This window comes from Diabrotica undecimpunctata, chromosome 8 (assembly GCF_040954645.1).
Source record: "Diabrotica undecimpunctata isolate CICGRU chromosome 8, icDiaUnde3, whole genome shotgun sequence".
NCBI classification, from domain to species: Eukaryota; Metazoa; Arthropoda; class Insecta; order Coleoptera; family Chrysomelidae; genus Diabrotica; species Diabrotica undecimpunctata.
In genome coordinates this window covers 142,668,119-142,691,355 of record NC_092810.1, presented here as the reverse complement: position 1 = coordinate 142,691,355, position 23,237 = coordinate 142,668,119, and the positions used below count along the sequence as shown (strand labels likewise).

Below are 23,237 nucleotides of genomic sequence, written 5' to 3'. Positions count from 1 at the left end.
GAACGCCATATCAAATAGAATGGAACTGCAACGGCCAGATGCCAGCCTCCCCTTCAGCCTGCATACGGACGCGTCTGAGATAGGCATGGGAGCAGTTCTATTCCAAGGTGAACCCGAGAATCGACGCATCGTGGCATATGGTTCCACCAAGCTGAAGCCAGCTGAGAAGAGGTACCATATCAACGAGAAAGAATGTCTCGCAGTCGTTTGGGCCCTCAAACGATTCAAGTACTTCCTCGAGGACCAGGCATTCACCACCCTGTACACCGACAACCCTTCTATGGTTCAACTCCGTTCAAATCCGACAAAGCCAAGCTGTCAAGATGGGCCTTGCTGTTGTAGAAGTTCAACTTCTAGGCAGTCCACATCGCCGGCAAGGAAAACCAGCTCCAAGACCACCTGTCCCGTCATCCGACCACAGAGGAGGAGACGCCCTACGACCCAGACGTAGAAGTCGTCAGACTTGAATGGCCACAGCAGACCACTTCGGAAGAAGACACCTTCCCACTGCTGTACCTACTTGACGACCAGGAAGACGGCGCTGAGCACCCAATCCTCGACGACCTCATCGAGATGCCACTGCAGTCCCGAATCCAGATGGCACACCTCACCCACCACGGAATGCAGAGGTTCATCCGTCGCTGGCGGCATATCCAAGCCAGAGGGCCACGTGACGAGATGGAGAGAGGCCTCGTCGAGGAGTTCCTGGTTGAAAACCACACTGCCTTCTACGTCCAGAATGGCGTCGATTGCTAGTCCCCGGTTGCTTCCGAGCTGAGGTTCTGCAAGTTTACCATGACAGTGAGGAAGCTAACCATCCGGGACAGGATGAGACGTCTCGAGCCATTCGAGAAATATACTACTGGCCCGTCATGACCAAAGACATAGTCCGACACGTCCAGACCTGCCTGAAGTGCGCCACCACCAAGGCCTCCAAGCGAAAACCCAGAGCTCCGATAGTACCCAGGGCCCCCACCAATCCATGGGAGAGGATTTCCTTCGATGTGCTAGGTCCTTATCCTCCAGCCAGAGGAACAAAGGACCGTTATATCCTCCTGGCCACCGACTGTCGAGCAACTGGCTCGAATACCGCTGCACGACTTCATCCAAGTCCAGAGACATCACCTCCTTTCTCCAGGACGAGATCTGCAATAGATGGGGACGACCAAACACCATCATCACCGACAAGAGATCCCAGTTCCGTACTGACACCTGGGAGAGGTTCCTGCGTCGGCACAATATTGCAGGTGAAAAGGCCCCTATCTACCACCAGAGGGCCAACCCCGTCGAACGGAGAGTCCCGGAGTTGTAGAAGGGACTACGAGTCAGAGTGTCCTCACCGGAAGACCCCCGATGGGACACCTACGTCGGAGACATTGTCTTCACACTCCGCACCAGGGCCAACGACGCCACCGGCCAGACCCCTGCGGAGCTCCTCCTCGGATACAGACCTCGACGAACCCAGGAGACCAACTTCGAGGCCGGGCGAAGAGAGACAAGGGAACAGCGTGTCCAGCAAGCTGTGCAGAAAGCCACTCGTCAACCGCCTCGATACATTCCAGGCCAACAAGTGCTGGTGAGGAACCACCAAAAGGGCAACTTTGGAGAGACCTGGATGGGCCCCCATTCCGGGGCAGCCGGCGACCACACCTACGAAGTCCACAGAGACCAGGACGTCGACCAGCTGATCCACGTAGATGATATCCGCCCCGCACCACCTCCACGAGACGACGTCGCCATCGAGGAAGACGTATAGTGAAGTGGTGCAAAGATTTTATATTTTTAACAAGAATTTTTATTTTCTGTTAGTCCGTCTTGACTAAACATAATAAAGGAACAGGCTTCCACATAGTCAAGGCGGATGAGTTACATGAATGTACTTTTTAGTTTTTTTTTTTCAATAAACGTAAATCACCTGAAGGTCTCCAAAGCTGGGGGGATGTCGCCAATAGCAAAATTCGGGCTCTACGATTGGTCAACTTGCAACCTTAATTGCAGCCAATTGTATTTCCCGAAATTGCAGCTCAATTGCGGATTTTCCATTGGTCAAATGGCAACATAATTGCAGCCAATGGTATTTATTATCCGAAATTGGGCATTGGCTATCGTGCAGGTCCAATGGTAGAGCGCCAGAAACCGTTGACCCAATTAATTCTAAATAAATATGGGAGCACGATGGCCAACAATTCGTTCTGGTCAGGAAAGGTCCGCAGATCCAACCTTCTTGGCATACAGAGACCTTCTGGTAGATTAAGTTCCTAGAAACTCTGCTCTTTTTTTTATTACCTAACCGATATCCTTTTTATTGCAGGATTTTTCTCTAGCGAGACTTAGTGTCGATTTTATATTTAAATTGTATTTATTTTCAGCTTTTCGATTTAGGAGATTTCGTGTGAAATTTTTTATTTCGAATTAAATCGTCTTTTGGACTTGGACGAATTTTTGGTAAGATTTATTTGATATTTTCAGGGCATTTTTAACTTAGCATAATCTGTGAAATTATTGTTATTTTTAACTTCTTTTTTCAGATTATTTTTCTAAGTTCTTAAACGAACTTAGAATAATTTCTAACATTTATTAATTGGTATTTTTCGCCGAATTTCGACTTTCTTCTCTTTTAGGTTTACTAAGTCCCTGAGCGGGACTTAGCCGAATTTTTATAACATTTTTCTTTTCCCGTATTTTACTAATTTGATTTAGTATAAAAATATAAATTATTTTCTGTTTCAGACACTTAGAAAGATTTTTGATATTTTATTTTAGGGACTCTGAAATATTTTCAGACCGAAAATAACTTTAGAGAATTTACTAACATTATTTTCTCTCGTAGGGACTTTGAAAATATTTCTAATATTTTATTTCTTTTCAGGATAAAACAACTTATATTATTTTTCTAACATTTTTATTTTACTGTTTGGACTTTGAAACATTTCGATATAAAAATATCTTAGGATTATTTTCACATTTCAGGTCTTTTTCGACTAACAATTTTCGATTCGAAAATTGTTAATAACTATTTTTTTATTGATATATTGTTACATGTCTTTGTTGATTCGTCCCGAAGTCACTACGACAAACATTTATATCGCATTTTGAACAAAATCTGACATTTAGAAATAACACAAATGATTTCCGAAATTTTTGGGACTTTCACTTTTTTTCAAATTTTACTTTTTTTACTTTTTGCATTAATTAGTCTTAGGTGTGGTAACTAACGACCTTCTCTTGCAGATTCTTAGTTCTAAGATTAATTAACACCTTATTTTCAGATTCTTAGTATTAAGATAACTAACTCTTTGTTTACAGATTCTTAGTTATAAAACTAATCCACATTTACTTGCATATTCTTAGCTTTAATAAACATTTAATTACATTTATTTAAAAGGTATTTTCCCTCTAGCTTAGTGTTCATATACGATCTATATGACCACGGACCGTGATCCTTACATGCTCCGGTCCATCACAGCTATGGATAGTACGACTGGACTACCTTCGCTTATTCCCGAGGTTAACATCCAGCGACATGCTGATGATATTAATATTGTTGGGGAAACGGAAAACGCAACACGAGAGGCGTACGTAGCACTAAAGAAAGCGGCTACAAAAATGGGTTTAATAATAAACACCAATAAAACGAAATACATGAAAATAAGTACGCAACCACAAATACTACGGCCACTTGTTATAGAAAATGATGTCATCGAAGCAGTTAACGAATTTGTATACCTTGGAACGCTCGTCAATACCGAAAATGACACTACCACAGAATTTGCACGGCCAATAGATGCTATTTTGGGCTTAATCTCCTTTTTAAATCTATAGTATCAAGAAATACAAAAGTAAAACTCAGAAACCTGGGCTTTAACAAAAAGCAATGAAAACATGTTAGGATATTTCGAAAGAAAAATCCTAAAGCGAATCTACGAAGCAGTAAATGAAAATGGTGTCTGGAGAAGACGATACAACTTCGAACTCTATAGAATATACCAGGAACCAGATATCGTAAAACACATTAAGATAGGACGTCTGAGGAGGGTAGGCCATGTAATGCGGATGGAGCAAACCGACCCAGCTAGAAAAACGCTCCTTGATAGACCTATTGGTCAAAGAAGAAGAGAAAGACCCAGAACAAGGTCTAGATAACATAGATCAAGATATAAGAAATATGGAAATACCCAAACAGGGTTGTAAAGCCAAAATGATGATGATTTATATAATTGAAACTATATTTAATATCCTCATTGATGTATGTTCTGCATGTAGTCTATTTCTTTACGGATTCTTTACGGTTTTTCTTATAAAACGTGTTCCGAGCATTATATTTGGCTCTTTTTAGGAAGGACTCATCATTTAATCATAGAAGTGTGCTCTGGTTGGGGTGTATACTTGAATAGTTATTAATGTAATTTTCTCGTTTATATATAGCTTTATCACTGCAGTCTTTCGGATCATCCTACGGACTGCTCTATTTTATGTACTCGTTTCTTAGATATAAAAATTCTACATCATTAAGACTTTGTTCTTCACGTCCATTCTAATATAAGTTGCTAACAATTAAACCTACGCATTGTCATGTTAACCACCTTTTCTTTTTATTCCTGCAAGAACTATTATTTCCCATTTCAAGTTATTTATATCTTATTTTAGTTTGCACATTTTTTCGCATCTTTTCATGGAACTTAAATTAAATTTCTTGCTTTCAAGTAGTATATTTCATAAATGTGTGTGTAAATGTTTTTGGTCTAAAAACTATTTATGTTATTCTCTAGTTCTATTTATAATAATTTTGTTCTATTTATATTTCTCTCGAGGCCTTTCCCGAAATAATTTCTTTTAAATACCGCCAAATGATTCTTCGTCAAATTATGATGTTGACATATTTCAATTAAATAATATTTAAAATCGTGATGGCACATATATTTTTATTATACCGGGTGTGCCAAAAGAAGCGGGACGAGTCTATTTTTTCGCGAAATATACATCGGATCGAAAAACGTAAAAAAACTTTTGAATATTTTTCAAAAATCTATCGAATGACGCCAAACACGACCCCCATATAGTGCGGATGAGGGCAAGTTTAAAATCTTATATGGTAACCCCCATTTTTTTACTGAAGATTTTTGAATTCCCCATAAAAATTAAGCAATACTTATTCGAACCATTTTTGTGGAATTGCTGATAGATAGTGTTGCAATCGACGATTTATCCTGATACCTTAAGAAAATTAAAGAAACAGTCTAATATATCAGTTTTTAAAGTAAAAACGTTGCACGTCACGATTTATACAAAGTGAAGTCACTCGTATTTAACATTTCCAGACCATCATCCTTAGAGTTCAAATTTCACAGCTAATAATACGACACCCATACGGAACCGCTCGATCAGTATAATCTTCTTCTTAAAGTGCCTATCCGTTCCGGATGTTGGCGATCATCACGGCTATCTTTACTTTGTTTATTGCAGCGCGGAACAGTTCAGTGGTAGTCGTGTTATACCACTTTCGTAAATTTTGAAGCCAGGAAATGCGTCTTCTTCCCGGTCCTCTCTTACCATTTACCTTCCCTTGGAGAATCAGCTGGAGAAGGCCGTAACGTTCTTGATTTCTCATTACATGTCCTAGATATTCCAACTTTTTAGTTTTGACGGTCATGAGAATTTCACATTCTTTCCCCATTCTACGCAGGACCCCCACATTAGTAACTCTGTCAACCCAGGATATATACGTAAGATGCGCCTATAACACCACATTTCGAAAGCTTCGAGCCGATTCATAGATGCAACAGTCAGTGTCCACTTTCCATTCCGCAGAGCAGAACTGTGAATGTGTAGCAGTTCAATAGACGGCATTTTGTTTTTAATGATATGTCTCGACTGTTGAAAATGGTTCTCATTCTAACGAATGCTGCTTTTGGTTTTATTATTCGCTGTTTAATTTCTGTTGAGTGGTCCCATTAGCTATTTAACTTGGTGCCTAGATATGTATATTGCTCGACTCTTTCGATATTCTGTTGGTTGATTGTAAGTTGAGCGTTTAGTATTGGTTTTTTACTAATTATCATAAATTTGGTTTTCTTTATGTTAAGAGCTAGTCCGTATCTGTTGCTGACTTCTGTTATGCGATTTGTTAATATCTGTAAGTCATTCAGATTATCGGCAAAAACTATAGTGTCATCGGCATATCTAATGTTATTCAACCATTCACCGTTTATTAGTATTCCTTTCGCACAACCGTCTAAAGCTTCCTTAAATACCCATTCAGTATAAATATTGAACAACAATGGAGACAAAATACAACCCTGTCGTACTCCACGTTCTATTGCAATTTTATCAGTTAACTGGTCTTCTATTTTGATTTTGGCCGTTTGATTGTAGTAAATGTTTCTGATAATTCTAAGATCTTTGTTGTCAATTTCAATTTCTTGCATTAGAGTCATTAATTTGTTATGTTTTACTCTGTCAAATGCCTGCTGGTAATCTATAAAGCATACGTATATGTCACAATTCACATTCCTGCATCTCTGAAATAGCACGTGTATATCTGTGTCAGTATAATAATCAGAAAAATATAATCATAATTATATTGAGAATTTTAGAATTATATTGATTATATAACCAAAAACATTTATTATTTTCAATAATATAAATTTTATAAAATAACTGTTTAAGTTTAATGCTCCACAAAATAATAATTTTAATTAAATAATAGATTGAGACGATCGTAACGCCACTGATACGGGAATACTCCAAATGTCAATGACAGTTCAGCCTTTGGCAAAACTGTTTCCAGTGTTGCCGCTTTTTTAGAGTAAAAATTTTGTTTATGTATTAATTTCTTACACAATTTGATTCACAATATGTTATTTATTAATAAATTGTATTTATAAATACACATTAAATTTAGCTTAATAGCTTTAAAATCGAGTTATTGTTGTGTATTGTGATTGTGCTATGCCAAAAACAACTGAATAGTCTGTAGAAAGTTGATAAGATTTAATAGAATCTTAAAATACTCGTATCAAAAAACACGTGTTTATTACTTTTCCAAAAATCTATTCAATAACATCAAACACGACCTCCCAACCCTACCCTCTAGGGGGTGGCAGAGGCAACTTTAAAATCTTAAATAGAAAACCCCATTTTATAATGTAGTTTCGGATTCTAAATTAAAGTTTAATCCTTAATTGTTTTCCATTCGCTATATATGGCCCCGAAATCGCTGAAAAACAATAAACATACCTAAATAAATAAATGCAGATCAAAAATATGCAAACCAATTTTGATGTTACTGAATTATGGTAGGATCTAAATCTGCAATAAAAAACAGGGCTTTTCTATTTAGGATTTCAAAGTTGCCCTTCGCTCCACCCCCAAGACGTAGTGGAAGGAGTCGTGTTTGGTGTCAGTGAATATATTTTTGAAAATATTAAACACCTATTTTTTGGTTTTTCACGTAACAGTGTATTTCTCGAGATATTAGATTGATTCCACAATTTTCTTAGCTTATCAGGATAAATCGTATTTTTCCGACTATAGCGCCATCTATCAATAATTCGAAAAGATATCTTAAATAAAAGTTACTTATTTTTACATAAGAAATCCAAACCTGTAATAAAAATGGGGGTTCTTATTTAATATTTCAAAGTTGCCCCCGCCCCACCCCAGGAGTCGTGGTAGGTGTCAATATTGAAAACATGTTTTTCAGTTTTTCGATCCAATGTAATTTACAACCAACCACTTTCGCGCAATATTCGACGGTCATACTTCTTTTGGTACACCTGGTATACAGTTTATATCATCCATTTATAAAAAGGGTTACAAGCAGGTATCTAAGAATAACAGAGCTTCAAGCGTTACAGCTGTCGCAGGTGTGGTTAGAAAAAGTGATTAAAAAGAATATCGAATAACAAATCAACGAATTGAATGAAATTTGTTGGTTTTAAAAGTGGGTCGCTCACGTCTGGCGTTGTGTGTGCGATAAGTACTAGAAAAAAAAATGAAAAGGAAGCAAATATGATATTTATAGATTTTAAAAGAGAATGTGACAGTATAAAGTGTACAAAGAAACAGAGATAATTCTACATCAACGAAAAATGCCAATGACATTAACAATAATGCAATTATATTTAAATACAACAAAATTCATTGTCTGAGGGTCAGCAACAACCCTTATTGGGAATCTTACGTTGTCATATAGGGTATCTGTAATATATTTCAACATCACAACATCTTTCACAACATCTTTTACAACAAAATTCATTGTCTGAGGGTCAGCAACAACCCTTATTGGGAATCTTACGTTGTCATATAGGGTATCTGTAATATACTTCAACATCACAACATCTTTTTAACAATTATGTAACACATAACAAATTTTGTATACCTGGTAATAATACACTGATAATGGACTTTTAGTCCGAAAACATTATGTGATGTAGCCCGAAAGGGTCTTTTTAATTATATTTATACCTTTTATAAAGGATTTTTTAAATAAAAAAAAATAATTACAGAGAGGAACTTAAATGAACAAGATTGCAACAGCCAACATTTATTGAGGCAAATGGCTAACATTTACGAGTTATAGAGTTATATAGTTAAGCATATACTTACTCTTCTTCAATTATCCAGTCTGGATCTCTCATTAAAGCACCGCAAACGCACATATTGGCAAAAAAGCCAGCAGTAATCAACAGTGTTCCTCTCCAGCCGTACTCAAAGAGAAGCCAAGTAGCCAGAGGGGAATAAACTGCCGTACCAAATCCAGTTCCGCTGGCGGCCAGTCCCAAAGCTATCGTTCTTTTCTTCTCGAACCAAAAGGCTATTGAAACTACCGCTGTTACAAAACATAAAGTAAGTCCTAAGCCTCCGATGACTCCGAATGTTAAATACATTACCCCGATGGTGCGTGCGTACGAACTGAGAGCAAGGCCAATAGTGCAGATGATTCCTCCAATGATTGTCATTGACATGCATCCGTATTTGTCAACGAGGGCGCTGCCAATTGGACCTAATTAAACACAAAACAAAAAAGATTATTCTTTGTGTCATAAAACTTACATTACGAATCCGGAACTAAGGCATTAAGGCAACTAAGGTTTTGTGATATTTAAGGGGCATAAACATTAAAACTGGTGGAACCTCAAATATTCTATATATAGATAATCCTATAAATATATAATAACTAGGACATAATGTTTATAGTTTTGACGAAATAATCATTAAAAATGGCGCCATTGTGTAATTTATTGTTTGTTAATTCTAATGATCTAATGTATCTAGTTTGCTGAGTTTGTTTAATTGAACTTAATCACTTTTAGATTTTAGTCTTTGTAGAACCTTTTTGAAGATTACTTTTGTTTTTAAAAATGAATAACATAGTATTTCATCTGGTTCCAACTTACTAAGACATACTGTATATTATTTAAAGACCAATAATAGGAGAACGTCAATTGTATCTTTGCATTTTGTGTAGATGGAAACATAAACGGCTAAGGCTAAATAGATATATACATAGAACGGTTGCAATGATTCACTAAAAAATGAGTTAATTATAAATTGTTTTAAATATACCAATGACAATAATTATTATAGCCAAATAGCTAAGTTGCTTAGGTTAATAAGTTAAGATAGACCAATAAAAATTGGTGACATTAAATATGAGTAGAATTAAAAGTGATAGCAGGAGCAGGTCACTAAAAATATAAGTGTCAATATCTGACACATTTTGTGTGTAATTTCCTTGCAATAAATGCATTTTTGTTAATATAAACAGAAACTTCCTAATAACCGTTTAAAATGGCATTTACTTTTCAGTCTCTTGATAATCCCACCTAAATGGGGAAATAAGAGGTTTATAACAGGTATCTAAGATTCGTTTTTTTAATCGGAAACACGGTTGCACGATTTTTAAATGGGATGGATGCCACTGCCACACTTACCATACCATACATATAATTAGTTTCAAAATAATTTTGTTCTTTTTTTCACTAAACATGACAAAAGATTCTACATATTATATTCAAAAAAAAATTTTTATCTTTTATTTTAATTTAAGTAATAATAAAGCCGTTTTTTCTAATACAAAAATTAAAAAAAAAAGGAATTCCTCAAGGATCTAATTTAAGTGTATCCCTATTTCTTATTGCAATAAATAATATTTCTACTTGTGATTTACCAGTATATTGATAGCCCAAGATGAAGATAGTCTGCAAAGACTGGTCCACAGATTTAACATAAGAGCAAAAGAATTAATATGACAATCTCATCTCAGAAAACTAAAACAATAGTAGTCAACAAAGAACCAACCAGATGTAAAATAGAAATTGATGGTATCAGTATTGAACAAGTAATGGAAATTAAATACCTGGGAATGTGGGAATTACACTGTCTAGCTATGGAGACCTGGACAAAGAAGTGAGAGATCAAGTACAAAAAACAGACTGGCAGGATGCCTTAATAACACTATATGGCGAAACAGACACATTAACACTGAGATAAAGTCAAGAATTTATAAAGCCAGTGTAAGACCAATAATGACATATGCCTCAGAAACAAGACCCCACACAGCCACAACGCAAAGGCTACTGGAAACGGCAGAGATGAGAGTACTGAGAAGGATTACCAGAAATACGCTGAGAGATCGAAAGAGAAGTGAAGACATTAGAAGAAAATGTAACGTACAGTATATAAATGAATGGACAAAAAATAGAAAAAAAGAATGGAATAACCACATAAGCAGAATGGAGGAGACCCGTGAAGTCAAAATAGCAAGAGATAAGTCAACAATCGGCAGAAGAAGTTTCGTAGGACCGCGCAAAAGATAGAGTGACAACCTTCCACAGAGGTATTAATCCACCAATGAGCAAGCAGAACTGCTTGTAAAGAGGAAGAAGAAGAAGAAGAAAAAGAAATGATTTACCAGTAAAAGCTAGATTTTTTGCTGGTAATTTAATCATTTTTGTTAAGGAGATAAATGATAAAACTCTCCAGGCCCATCTACAGAAAGTAATAGGGAATCTCGAATCATGTACAAATTCTACTGGTTTTTAATTATCAACCACAAAATCAAAGACTGTGCTATTAAAAAAAAGAAGTTTTCCTTTAATCCGCTTAATGGCCATAGTTACTTCTTCGTTTGTTATTTCTGGGCCGTAGGGATTGTTTATTTCAGTCGGACATCGTGCTGCATCTTCGAATAATTCTTGCATATATTCTTCCATCTTTGTAATTGATCTCCAATGGTAGTCAAAATCTGGCCTTCAATGTCTACAACTATGCCTGTATTGCGTTTTCTGGTGTTCTGTACCTCTTTAATTTTTTTTTGTGCATATGGAAATCGTCATGTTTGCGTTGTAGTGTTTCAACTTCCATACATTTCTCCGTCAACCATGCTTATTTTGCTCCTTTTATCTCCTTTAGTATAGTCTTATGCAACTTTTTGTATTCGTTGTCATTTCTACCTTTTAATTTGCTCTTTCATCATCTGCAATATTTTATCTGTCATCCATTTTTGCTTCTTTTCTCTTTTTGATTTTAGATATTCATGCGAAATTGTGGTAATAGATGTCTCCATTTCGTTCCACTGTTCTTCTCTGTCTCTAGTAGTGTCTTGCAACTATTTTCACAAAATTCTTATTAATATCTGTTTTTACTTTTTTCTGGATGTCATTTTCTTTTAGTAGGCTTATATCTATATTGGGCCTCATTTTCTTATGAATTATTTTGAGTCGTATGTTGACATTTGCCACCAATAGACTATGATCTAAGAAGACATCTGCAGCTGGATATGTTTTTGTTGAGGTGATAGAATTTCTAAATCTTTTGTTTATGTTGATAAAATCAATTTGGTTTCTTATGATTTTCCCTGGGGTATCGCTGGGTGCTTTCCATCTATAAAGCCTTCTTGGGTGTAATTCAAAAAGTGTATTCGGTACAACCATATCCGTCTCTTGACAGAATTGGATCAGTCTTTCTCCTGATGAACTTCTTCACATATCGGAATTTCTGGTAAAGAAGAAGTAGATTCCTTGGCAGAATTAGCAGTCTCGAGTCTGGAAGCTGTAAAAACCAGAAACATTCCACATCTAGATGTAAAAGCTATAATCAAGAACTTAATAATGAGAAGTTAAATATTCGATATTACCTTAGAAATCAACCCTAAATAAGCGTTTGCATCAAACCATCCTATCTTGTCTGAGAATTGGCCACACCGCCCTCACCCATAAACATCTGCTGGAGAGTGAATTAAAACCACAATGCTACGTATGTGATATGTTTCGCCATATTTTACTGGAGTGTCTTTATATTGTATGGATAGTCTTCAATATAAATTACAAGATACCTTGTATCTTGTGATAAGCAATATTAAGTGACGAAACTGATTAATTTTAATCGAAATTTGCCCATTGATAAACAAATAAAGTAAGTAAAAACTTTGGAATAAACTGAAATATTTTTGTAAAGTCATAATCAACATCTACAATTATTATTAATAGTATACATAATCTACAATAGATTATATAATCTTTTTTTACAAAAATTCATAATCTAGTTAAGTATAAGAAGATTATCCTATTCAAAAATTAGGGACATTACCTAACTAGAAGCCATAAAATAAATAATGTTGAAAGTTATATGCGTTCATCCAGTACATTATTCCCAGTAGGGAAATCTTTACATCGCTCATATTTCACGAAACAACACCCACATTGTTAAAACTTTCATTCAGTGATGTTTGTTGGCTTCCGTGTTAGACTATTGCGTGTAGTTAAGTCTTTGGAGTATTTTTATTGCTATAATTAAATAAAAGTAACGCAATCAAAATACAATTTTATGGGGAAAGTAAATGCAGCATTTGATTCACATTAATTTATGCCGGAATGGAATTAATATTTAAATTTTATGTACCAAGGAACGCTATAATTCTATGGGTCATGCAATTATAGATTGTGGTTATTTTATTTTGGATATAACATATTCTTCTTCTTCTTTTTCCTCTTTATAAGCAATTCTGCTTGTTCATTGGCGGATTAATACCTCTATGGAAGGTTGCCAGTCCATCTTTTGTGCGGTTATCCGATACTTCTTCTGCCGATTGGTGACTTATCTCTTGCTATTTTGATGACACGGCTCTCCTCCATTCTGCTTTTGTGGTTATTCCATTCTTTTTTTCTATTTTGTGTCCATTCATTTATACACTGTACGTTATATTTTCTTCTAACGTCTTCACTTCTCTTTCGATCTCTTAGCGTATTTCCTGTAATCCTTCTCAGTACTCTCATCTCTTCGTTAACGCTTTTGATGATTTCATCCATGATCAAATTGAAGACCATGGGGCTCAATGAATCTCCTTGTCTTATTACGCTGCCTATTTCTAGAGGTGATTGGCAACACGGTAACCAAAACGTAAACAAATATTTTATTTGTCGTCTGCAATAAACTCAATTTCTGAGAGTTGTAACGGGAAATAAATTATTGAAAATATCCAGTGAACAATATAAGACATTAAGTGAAGGAGAGTGCTAAGAAAAAACTTTAAAATCGGTGAAATTACATCCGAAAACACCAAGGCCCTATAAAAAGTAAGATCGCTGTAATTGATAAGCCTAATTAACATCAAAGCATAGAAACGAAACTCTGACCTTTGAAATTGCGACGTTGCCGTTGTGAGTGGACTTTCGGGGTAGACACAGAAAAATAACAACGGTTAATAAACATAAAATAAATACGGTAAACGCTGTCTTCTCTGAACTGTTGAGGTGGAAGACAGTGTTTGGCGCCGGAAAATGGAAAAATATATGAAAAATTTAGACAGTGATGATACACTTTCAGAAGGAGGGGCAAAAAGGAAGGACAGATATAAAGACAGCGAGGAAGAAGATAACATTTTCAGAAAGAGCAAGAAGTTTTCGAGAACACCAACAAAAACTCCAGAGAAAAAAAATGAGGCAACAAAAATTGATCAATTACTAATAATGGTGAGCCACCTCACCGATGATATTAAGGAAATAAAAAGAAATCAACAAGAATGCAAGGAAACGATAGAAAAGCTCATAATGGAAAACAGAGAGCTGAGAAAAGAAAATTCAGAACTAAAACAAGAAAATATAGAGATCAAGGAGGAACTCAGAGAAATAACAAAAAACATGGAAGTTATGGAAAAACACCGACGAATAAATAACATAGTTATGTACGGCCTAAAGATAGACACATATGAGCAAGCAAGGTTAAAAGGAACAATCAATAATTTCATCAAACAACATATAGGAGTAGAGGTTAAAATAAGGAATGCTCACAAGTTAGGCGAAAAAACATGCCTAATTGAATTGGAAAACCAGGAAGAAAAAAGAAAAATAATGGAAAAAAAGCACAAGTTAAAAGAAATTAAAGAGTACAAAATATATATCAACGAAGATGCAACCACAAAAGAACGAGAAATACAGAAAACAATTAGAAACATTGCTCAAGAAGAAAGAAATAAAGGAAATGAAGTCAAGATTGGAGTAAAAAAAATATGGGTGAATAACAGCGAATGGAAGTGGAATGACAAAGAAGGCGCAATATGTAAAAAAACATCAAAAAACTAGCAACTAAATGTACTACTGGAATAAAGTTGACGAAACAAGCACAGAACAAGGTTAGCGATAATACGAAAAAAGGAAAAAAGAGGAAAAAAATGATAACGGGACCAAAACACAAGAAAACATTACGAAAAGAACACTTACTTTTGGGAACATGGAATGTAAGAGGCACATATGGAGAAGGCAAACTTAAACACTTAGCGAGAGAAATCGAAAAGTTCCATTTTGACATAGTAGCTTTACAGGAGACGAAACAACTGGGAAATGATATATTAGAAATAGAAGATACAATGTTTTTTAACAGCGGTGGAAAGAATCGAACGTTAGGCACAGGTTTTATGATAAGAAAAGAGCTAAAAGAAGCACTAGTAGAGTTTAAACCAGTATCAGACCGCATATGTAGTATCAGGTTCAAGGGAAAATACCAAAAAATCACCCTCATAAATATTCACGCGCCTTCAGAAGAAAAAGATAATGATGTCAAAGAATGTTTCTACAATGAATTAAACAGAACAATCGAAAATATACCCAGATATGATATGAAAATTATTCTAGGCGACGCAAATGCCAAAATAGGGAAGGAAGAAGTATTTAGACCGACAATAGGAAAATATAGTAAACACAATGAAACTAATGAGAACGGACAATTCCTGATAGATTTCGCAAGAGAAAAAAATATGATCATAATGAGCACATATTTCGAACGAAAAGAAATACATAAGGAAACTTGGATATCGCCAGATAGAAAGACTAAAAACCAAATAGACCACGTGCTCATCGAAAAAGAAGAACAGCAATGTATAAAGAAGATAAGAACATACAGAGGACCAGACGCCGACTCAGATCATTACATGGTGGGCATCAAAATTAAGCAACTGATACCAGAAAACAAAAACAAAATAAAAAAAAAGAAATGTATACATAACCCAATTCGATTAGCAACAAAGAAAGAGCAAGACATATACGAGGAAACAATGGAAAGAGAACTAAAAAAGATACAAATAGAAGAGCAAACTGAGAACAAATGGGAAAACATAAAGCAAATAATGAACAAAGCAGCAAAAGAATGTAACAAACAAGAGAATAAAAAGAGGAAAGACTGGTTCGACATAGAGTGCCAAAAAGAAATAGAAATAAGAAAATCATTAAGGATTGAAATGATCACGAAAGAAACAACAGAGACAAAGAATAGATATAGGGAGCAAAGACAAAAAGTAAAGAGAGTGCTGAGAGAAAAGAAGAGAAAACACATAGAAAATAAGCTAAAAGAAATAGAAGAGAATTACAGAAATAAAAAAATAAAAAACCTATATCAAGGTGCTAGAAATAAAAAAAAAGGTTTCCAACAAAAACCCATATTCGTCAAAAACAAAGCAGGAAATAATATAAGCGGGGAAACAGAAATTGCCGAAAGATGGAAAGAGTATTTTGATGAATTACTAAATGGCAATAATAAGTCAAACCAAAGAGAATACGTGGAAACAGAAGCAAGAATCGAACACTTAGAAGACATAGAAGATAATTCACCCAGCAAAGAACAAATCGAGGAAATCATAAAAAATCTGAAAAACAACAAATCCCCTGGAAGCGATAACATAACAGCAGAGATGATGAAATATGGTGGAAAACTGCTAAATAATTGGATATACAAGATCATAAAGGAGATATGGATAAAAGAACGAATACCCGAAGATTGGAAGGAAGCCATTATTTGCCCATTACACAAAAAAGGAGACAAAACAGAATGCAGTAATTACAGAGGAGTAGCGTTACTAAATACCGTATATAAAATCCTATCAAAATCCATAAAAGATAAGCTAGAAAAAGAAGTTGAAAATATAATAGGCGAATACCAATGCGGATTTAGACGAGGGAGAAGCACAACGGACCAAGTATTCATAATCAGAGAATTACAAGCAGAAAGCTATGAACACAACTTACCAACGATAGCGCTATTCATCGACTTCCAGCAAGCATACGATAGAATAAAAAGGAAGGAATTAAAAGAGACCCTTGAGGAACTGGGAGTTAGCAGAAAGTTGCGTAGCATGATACATCTTACTTTAGAGAATACAGAAAACAGAGTCAAAGTAAACAATCATGTATCGGACAAATTTATAGTAAACGAAGGATTAAGGCAGGGCGATCCTTTGTCATCATTACTCTTCAATTTATGCCTAGAAAAAATAATGCGAGAAGCGAAAATCAATAGAGAAGGACTCCTATATCATAAAACACACCAAGTTTTGGCATTTGCGGATGATATAGTGTTGCTGGCAAGAGGAAAAAAAGAGCTACAGGAGATAGTACAGAGAATAGTAAAAGCAGCAAAGAAAATGGGACTTTACATAAATGAAACTAAAACAAAATGTATGCAGTGGACAGATGATCAGTTCAGGGATGGACAAAAGTTTAAAGTAGAAGTAGAAGAAAGATTATCATACGAATTCGAAATGGTAGAAAGATTTACATACCTAGGTACAATAATATCACGCAAACCTAACATTAAAGAAGAAATACAAGCTAGAATAATGGCAGGCAATAGAAGTGTACATGCTCTTAGTGGAATGTTGAAAAGCAAGTTTTTATCAAGAAAGGCAAAAATACAGTTATACAAAACAACTATACAACCAATAGTAACGTACTGCAGTGAGACATGGACAATGACAAAAAATGAACAAAATTTACTGGAGATATGGGAAAGGAAAATCCTGAGGAAGATATATGGAGGAATAATAAGGGACGGTTTATGGATAAGAAGATCAAATGATGAGTTAAAGAAATTATATAATCAACCTAACATAATAGGAGTCATAAAGGCACAGAGACTAAGATGGCGAGGTCACCTAGAAAGGATGCCGAACACGAGGACTTCAAAAAGGGTAATGAACTACACTATAACTTTAAAAAAGAGAAAAGGAAGGCCAAAAAATAGATGGAATCAGGAGGTAGAAAAAGATATGGAAGAAATTGGACTACAAGGCCAGAAAAGAAAAATGAATAACAAGAAGGAATGGAGAAAAATCACGTATCGAGCCAGAGAAGATCTCAGTACATAAAGAAAAGCGAAAATGAAGAAAGAACAAACTTTTTAAGCCATGGGCCTCTAAGGCCTTTAGTGCTATTGTATATATATATATTTCTAGAGGTTCTGTAAGTTGCCCATCTATTCTGACTTCCATTTTGTTGTTTGGGTAGATGTTTTCGATAGTTTTTAAAATATTTAGGGGAACTTCTCTATTATTCAGAAGATGGATTACATCTTACTTTGTCAAACGCTTCTTTAGGTCAATCAGACACAGAAATGGTATACCTCTTGTGTTTTGGTTGACATGTATTTCAGGCAAGCTTTTTTTTTTCTTTACATTTTTCCTTCACTTCTGTACAAAACCATGGAGTTCTTCGCCTTGGGAACGGTTTATTTTTATTTATTTATATTTGTTTCAATAAGAACTTCCTTGACCGAAGCTAAGATATTAGACTTAATTTTTGCCCAGCTTTCTTCGACTCCATCACTTTCTGTGATATATGTATTTCTGCTTTTTATTGGTTATTTTTTTTTGGAATAGATATCTTGTGGAGTCATTCTGTAAGCTTTCCACTTTTATCTTTGTGGTGTATTCTGGTGCTTTGTTATCACATATATGTGTTTTCATTCGGATTTTGCACAATACCAATTTATGATCGCTTCCTATTTCTGCTGATGTTTGTGCTCTTACATCCAAGATTTGAGAGGGCTGTAACTCTCTATTCGACAGAATATAGTCTATCATAGATCTTTGTCCTCTACTGTTTTCAAAAGTATATTTGAATTGTTCTTTGTGAGGGAAAAATGTATTATTAATACGTATTTCGTTTATGCTGCAGAGGTCCGTCAGAAGGTCTTCCTTTTCATTTCTGATATTTTCATTATATCGTTGTTTTATTCCAGGAACTAGATCATTGTCAACACGGGCGTTAAAATCGATATAACAGATTATACGAATAATTAACATATTTGACAAACTTCTGTCAACCCCTCCAAGCACCATGAGAGGGTGTCGTTCTATAGGGCTTTTTATGTTTAGTCGTGATCTCACTACTTCTATGAAGATTTCTATATGGATTTCTCTTGTCAATTTTTTGATTAAGGAAAGAGGGAAGAATAGCAACTGGGACGTACAGCACAGAAAACCGGAGTGGCGGAACTGGTAAAACCCGAAGGTAAAAAAAGACCTCGAGAGAATATCAAACCCACCTCAACAAAGAGGCAGATTGGACTCCAATCATTGGAGGTTCGATTGCTCCAATTGGAGTCCTGCAGGTGAACCTCTAGTACAGTAAAGCTGCTTCGGCAGAACTTCTATAGCCTTGATGGTTTCCAAAATTTTGCGGTTGAAATATTTACACATATTCATAGAACACCCTATATAAAGCATTAAATCAATTTCAAGTTTCATAATCTATTTCCATTTAAGAAAACGTAGTAGGTACCAATCAAATAGGGTTTTATTAACCCTCCGTTCATCGGGTGTGGTCTGTGAATCTACGACAAAATAAAAATTTTGGATAATTCTCTCATTTTATTTTTTTAAATTTCTACCTTTTCAGTACCTTCCTAGAAACTAAATACCATTCGTTTTTTTTTTATACAAAACTCTTTTTGAAATTTCCAAATAGCTGCTGCATGGCCGTTTGTCCTGACAGACCCCACCCGTTCAAATGTGTAACAATATTTTTGCACTGCTTCTTAGTTGTATTTTTCTTGCAATCTTGTTTCACTAGGCCAGAAATAACGCAAATTAAAAATAGGCAGGTATATTCTTGAGTTTTTGCATTTAGCAACGAAGAAGAATATACAGAAGAAAGGAAAAAATGTGATTGCTGTTTCCACTGTGCACAGAGAGGATCGGATTGATGAAGATACTGGTGATCAGAAAAAACCAGAAATAATTACTGTTTATATTTCCACAAAGAGTGGAGTAGATGTTGTAGACAGAATTATCACATCATATAATGTTTCCAGAAATACGAAACGTTAGCCAATGGTAATAGTTTATAATCTTCTTAATCTCGCAGCAATTAATGCATTTGTAATTTATAAAGGCAACAACCCAGATGGAGAATTTTCCAAAACGCGAAGATTATTCCAAAAAAACCTAGGTATGGAATTGGTACAGGAGAGTATACGACCGAGAGCATTTGACAAAAGCTGTGCGTGCTTCGGCCTTGAGACTCTCAGGCATTGAGGTCGACGTTGTACCAGAGCCCCAGTCAGGTAAGAGAGGAAATTGTAAATATTTCAAAAGACGCAAAACTCGCTTTTTTTGCAAATCCTGGCTATGTATGGACCACATAATGGTATGCTGCAAAGATTGCTTAGAAAATTTGACCACTGTAGTTTGTGCTCACAATTTAATTTTTTAGTTTATATATGTTTTTGTAGTACTTTGTTTCTAATTAAAGTTTTAAATGTTTTTGTTTTTTCATTATTCAGTCGCTGTTCACAAATTTGAAAAAATATGCGTTGAAATTGTAAACATTTTTAAAATTTACCTAATACAACTTAAAAAAAATTTGGAATTGTTTCTGTAATAAACATTATATATTAAATGATTTGTTTAAAACACGTTGATGTGAAATTAGCAATAAAATGTATGCTGTTGCTCGGGAGGCGGTATTTCATTTTGGTCCTCACAGACCACACCCGACCGAAAGTCTTTCATAATGGTCACCCGATGAACGGAGAGTTAAGTATCCATGAATTCATCAATAAATCTGTTCAATGAGTTGATTAGATTTTAAAATCAAATAATTAATTCAAATTGACTTTCATTTTGATGATAACCTTAAGAACTTTCATGTCCTATTAAGATATAGTGAGATAAAAGCAACGTCTTTCTAATAACTTTTAATCTTGAGTTAGAGATAGATACAAGGGGACAACCATAATACATACATACAGTGTGGCCCATTTATATTTGAAATTAATAACCGATTTCAACCAATTTTGTTTTAAATGTCATGTAATAAACGATCTACTTCTTGACATAATTTAAATTGTTTATTCAAATTGTTTGTTCAAATTTCCAGGGGATACTACGATACTTTTTCTTAGTCGAAAATGGAGAATTTTTTGAGAGAAAAAATTGAAGTTATACTTCTTTTGGGAGACAACGATAGAGGTGCCCGAGAAATTTGTATAATATTTAATGCGACATGCTGATCGTCCTAATATTAGCTGCAATAAGGTAATGAAAATAAATTATGTTTAAAACATTCCAATTATGAATATGTTGCATTACCAAAACTAATTTACAAAAATAACCCCTTACAAAGAAGAAGAATGATCAAATCAACTGGAATATTTAAACAATATCAATTTTCTAAAAAACTGTTGTTTAGTGATGAAGCCATTTTCACCACAAATAGAGTAGCAAAATCACAAAATCGTCGCTATTGGACAGCAGATTGGTAATAAACTGTAAATTCTCAAAAAAAATTTTTTGTGTGTGGCATACTGAACGACCGAATTATTGGTCCTTTCTTTTGGAATGCTATTCATGAGCTTCCATTTAATGAACAATCAAATTTGTGCATCCAGTTAGATTGCTGTTCTATTCATTACGTCAGAACTGTGAAACAATGACTAAACGAAAATTTTCCAAATCGTTGGATAGGCCGTGGTAGTCTGTTAATAGATTGGCTACCCATATATTGAGATCTTACAATTTGATACTACTTCCTCCGATGAGTTATCAAACAAAAAGTTTATTAGTATAAATGGGCCATACTGTATATGATACGATTGCTTTTCCTTAATGCGTCATACATTTGGCGGGAGTTAAAACAATTAAATTAAAAAACGGTTCTATTTTTTGTTATCTCTAAGTATATTAAATAATGGATTTAAAAATAATGCTAAGAATAATTTATATTTATAGATTGATTGTAATCAAACACGGATAGCTTCTTCTTGACTTAAGTGAATTTATAACCAAAAAAGAAACACGAAATAAAAATGCAGGAAAAACGAAAGTAAATAGAGGAAAAGAGGAGAGGGAGAAGGAGAATATCAATAAATGTATACAGTTCTATTTTATTCGGAGATTTAAAAGTTGAACAAGAAAAAACAAGCTTCGGCACAACAAAGCAGTCATTGCAATTGCAATGAGAATATTTATAAAACTAATTTTAACACGTTGACTTCCACGGCACTTTCAAACATTCCGGTATAGTACATATTAATCATCAAAAATCTCATAGAATGTTTAAAAATATTGTTATGAGTTATATCATAGCTGGTTTATGTAACAGAATGCCTTCGAAGAAGCAAACTACGAGATAATACGTCCAAAACGTCCATAACACGCTTCGCCCGGTCCCGACAACTCACTTTACTAAAGTAAGTCGGATATTTGATCCGTATAAATTTGTTTACAATAGTTCAGATATCATGCCGAGCACCTAGCAGTGTTATAGCATGTTTCCATCAAATTATAAATACTCCAGTATGGATAAGAAAAAACGACTTGATCACTACTTTAATCTGCCAATTAAGCCAATCCCGATTATTTCTTCGAACACCAGACGCCAACTGTTCATATTTACACTGTTTATTCTACGATCTTCGTCATCACAATGATCATCATCTTTGTCTCGGCAATCCTTTGTGGATCCTGACCTACTATAAGATTCGTCGCCATTCTGTTAAGTGTCTAGCGACCTGTTGCCTTTTTTTGATTTTTAATATTCCTAACTCCATCTAACCACCTAATGCACGGTCGGCCTCTGCATCTCCTTCCAATAGGTGTTTCTTGTCGTTACCTTCTTAGCAATCATATTGTCTGGCATTCGTATTATGTGCCAACCCATCTAAGTCGCTGTGTTTTAATGAACGTTACGACGTTTGGTCATTAAAGAGTTCGTATAATTCGAAATTATATCTTCTGCGCCATTGCCCTTGGTTGTTTATAGTTCCAAATATTTTGAGGAGTCTTTTATGCTCGAATATTTCCAACAGTCTTTCATCCTTCTGCGTTAGGGTCCATGTTGCTGTGGCATCTGTGAGGACCAGTCTCAGCAATGTATTGTATATAATAATTTTAGTTCTTCTTGTATATAATAATTTCTTGAGGAATTGTTTTTGGAGCCCATAATATGCCCCATTTGTAAGGTTTATTCGTCTTTTAATTTCTTCTGTTGTTTTGTTGGTAGTAGTTACTAGCGAGCCAAGGTATGTGAACGTGTCAACACGTTAGCATCCTCCAAAAATAAAAATCTAGGGAAGCTAAGTCTAGTGACTGAGCGGAACATTTTATTTTACCTTGTGTACTCATCACACGTTCAGAAAAAACTAAAACTAAATAGTCTCTGACAGACTGTGCATTATGTGAAGGACAGCCATCTTAAAACCAAATTTGGTTTAAGTTGATTTGAAAATGTCAGAGCAAATGAAAATTATCCAGCCTATTAGTGGCACCAGTATTAAATAGAAGAGAGGTAGACCAAGACTGAGATGGAAGGACGGTTTGAACGAGGACGATGGCGATGAACAGAAACGACGACTGGCGATGATGATGATTTGAAGATGTTAAAGTTCAAGACTAATTTGATTTCGTAGTAATTCAAGATATTTTACTGCATTTAGATAAAACTAATAACTGAAACTAATAACGTACA

General features: G+C 35.1%; 1 protein-coding gene across 1 annotated transcript in view; it reads right to left on the bottom strand.

Moving 5' to 3' along the window:
• LOC140448151 (monocarboxylate transporter 9-like) overlaps window positions 1-23,237 on the bottom strand; it is a 54,546-nt gene that overhangs the window by 18,670 nt on the left and 12,639 nt on the right. Inside the window, exon 3 of the mRNA XM_072541245.1 lies at window positions 8,608-9,004. Within this exon, the coding sequence (XP_072397346.1) occupies window positions 8,608-9,004 (397 nt within the window). The remainder of the gene's footprint in view (window positions 1-8,607; window positions 9,005-23,237) is intronic.